The sequence below is a fragment of the Octopus bimaculoides genome, chromosome 3 (genome assembly GCF_001194135.2).
Source record: "Octopus bimaculoides isolate UCB-OBI-ISO-001 chromosome 3, ASM119413v2, whole genome shotgun sequence".
NCBI classification, from domain to species: domain Eukaryota; kingdom Metazoa; phylum Mollusca; class Cephalopoda; order Octopoda; family Octopodidae; genus Octopus; species Octopus bimaculoides.
The window spans coordinates 27,790,708-27,793,465 of NC_068983.1; the positions used below are offsets into that span (position 1 = coordinate 27,790,708).

At 37.2% G+C, this 2,758-nt stretch overlaps 1 protein-coding gene across 1 annotated transcript in view; it reads right to left on the reverse strand.

Moving 5' to 3' along the window:
* Nucleotides 1-986, reverse strand: part of LOC106876626 (neuronal acetylcholine receptor subunit alpha-10) — a 428,202-nt gene extending 427,216 nt beyond the window's left edge. The window contains exon 1 of the mRNA XM_052966106.1: nt 501-986. Coding sequence (XP_052822066.1) covers nt 501-797 — 297 coding nt within the window. The 5' untranslated portion in view covers nt 798-986. The remainder of the gene's footprint in view (nt 1-500) is intronic.
* Nucleotides 987-2,758: the final 1,772 nt, after the last annotated feature.

The window sequence follows — 2,758 nt, forward strand, 5'->3', positions numbered from 1 at the left end:
CAGCTTAGAGCTGCGGCCATGCTGATGCACCGCCGTGTATATATATATAATGTATCATCTCTCAAAAGAACATTACAACATAATAATAATAATAATGATGATAATAATAATAATAATAATAATAATAATTATAATCATAATAATAATAATAATAATAATAATAATAATAATAATAATAATAATAATAATAATAATAATAACCATAATAATGATAATAATGATAATAATAATAATAATAATAATAATAATAATAATAATAATAATAATAATAATAATAATAATATAGTGTTCGAATTTTTTTTTTTTTTTCACATCAAACAAGAAAAAAAGACCAATAACAATAACAACTACAACAACGACAAAATCATTAGCATCATCATCATCAGAAATAACCACTTGAAAGAAAAAACAAAGGTGTAATAAATAAATAAATAAATAAATAAATATAATAAATAAATAAATAAATGTATAAATAAATACAGAAGTTCGGCTCTACTCACCATGTCCATGATTTGTATAAGCGTAAACCCGAATGTGACAACGACATTTTTGGAAGAATTATACACCGGCCTAACACTGGTATCATAGTTATCAAAGAGTTTCAATAACAATCGTTGTTCATCTGGTAATTTGTTACAGTGTATATATCCAATGGTACAATAGAGCATTATTATTGCCCAGTGCAAATATAACGGCATTTCCCCCAGCAGCCGGCTGCTTACCCCGTCACACGCGCTCTCTCTCTCTCTCTCTCTTTCTCTCTCTTTGTCTTCTTCTTCACTCTCTCTTTCTCTCATTCACTCACTCACTCATTCATTCATTCACTCACTCTCTCTCACACACACATATACACACACACACACACTCAGACTCTCTCTTTCTGTTTCTATTTCTATCTCTTATAAATACCAGCGCTCTCTCTAGGAATCACTTTTTATCGCCCTGTATCTTAAGCGGTTTGCCAGTTTCTTGTGTGTGTGTATACGTGTGTGTATACGTGTGTGTATACGTGTGTGTGTGTGTATGTGTGTATATAAGAGGTATTCGTGAATGTGTATATATATATATATATATGTGTGTGTGTGTGTGTGTGTGTGCTTATATATGATTATTAGAGATGTATATAAATATATATGTAGGGTATATATGTGTGTATGCGTGTCTGTATATTTATGCCTATGTGTATAAGACTATGTATGTTACTGGCTATGTGTGTGTGTGTGTGTGTGTGTGTGTGGTTGTCTTTATGTGTGTGTGTATGTGTCTGTGTGTGTATGTGTGTGTGTGTGCGTGTGTGTGTGTGCGTGTGAGAGAAAGAGGGAGAGTATGTGTATGTACGTGTAATATGTATGTTTATGTACGTGTATATGTATGTGTCTGTATGTACATATACGTGTGTATGTATGTGTATGTGTATGAGTATAAAGTGTATATGGATGGTGTGTATGTGTGCGCTTACGTGTATGGCAGTGGGCTCGCTTGTGTAAGATTGTGATTAGTATGTTTGTGTAACAAACGTTTACAGGGGTGGACGAACTGGCAAAGGTGCTGGTATAGGCGCTAGTTGCTAGTGTACGTATTAACGTTTTGTAATACAGTTATGCTTGTAGTTGTATTAAGGCGATGGCTTTATATTTTTGATGGCCGTGTTGTTGTTTTCGTGGCTGCCGCCGCTGCTGCAGTTGCTGCTGCTGCTACCGCTGTTGTTGTTGTTGTTGTTGTTGTTGTTGTTGTGCTGTTTCGTGGTTGTGTAATTTAAGTTGTGTTGTCCTTGTTGTTTTGTTAATGTTGGCGGTGAGGGTGGCGGCGGCGGCGGCAGTGGTGACGGGGCGATAGTAGTTGGACTACTACTACTGTTATTATATTTGTGTGGTTTTTGTTGTTGGTTTAGCGGTTAGTATGATAGTGGTGGCAGTGATGTCGGTGTTGGCGGTAGCGAAGACGCTATTTACATGTTGTTGTTGTTGTTGTTAGTGGTGGTGGTGGTGGTGCCAGGATGGTCGTATTATTTTGATGTGGATGTTGTCGATGTAATACTTGAGGTGGTGGTAGTGGTGGTGGTAGTGATTAATTATATTGTTCTGTAACACGAGGTAAGTGTTGATCCAGCAGACATACGATCAAAAACGTTCCACTTATGCCATTCCCATTCGAAACCACTTTAGAAACTGGTCTTTGTTTTTTTTGTTTCTTTTTGTTTTTCTTTTCACGACTGCAATTATTCCATGTCTTTTCACTTCATTCAACACAATACTGTATGATTAGAGGTAGACTTCGGTAGCTACTTCGGTACCTCCAGCGACCACCTACAGACTCCCCTCTCATAAACATGATAACGATCAGAGCAATGGGGGTATCGTTATTGTAGGTGGGGGCAGCAACAATCACGGTATTCTAAATTATAGTTAGTTACATATACATTAATAATGATTGTGTTGTTGTTGTTTTGTTGTTGTTGTTGTTACTGCTCTGTGTGTTTTTCATCTTGTTATAATTGTTGTTGTTGTTGGTGGTGGTGGTTGTTGCAGTGATGTTCGCTGTGATGGACGTAAAGGCGGCCAGTGGTAGCGATATATAATTGCCTGAAGCGTGTCCGCGAGTTGAACACACATAAGGATGTCATTTTTAGACATACATACACACACACACATACACACACACACACACACACGCACACACACACACGCACACACACACACACAGACACGCACAGACAGACAGACAGACAGAAGGACGGACGGAAGGGACGGACGGACGG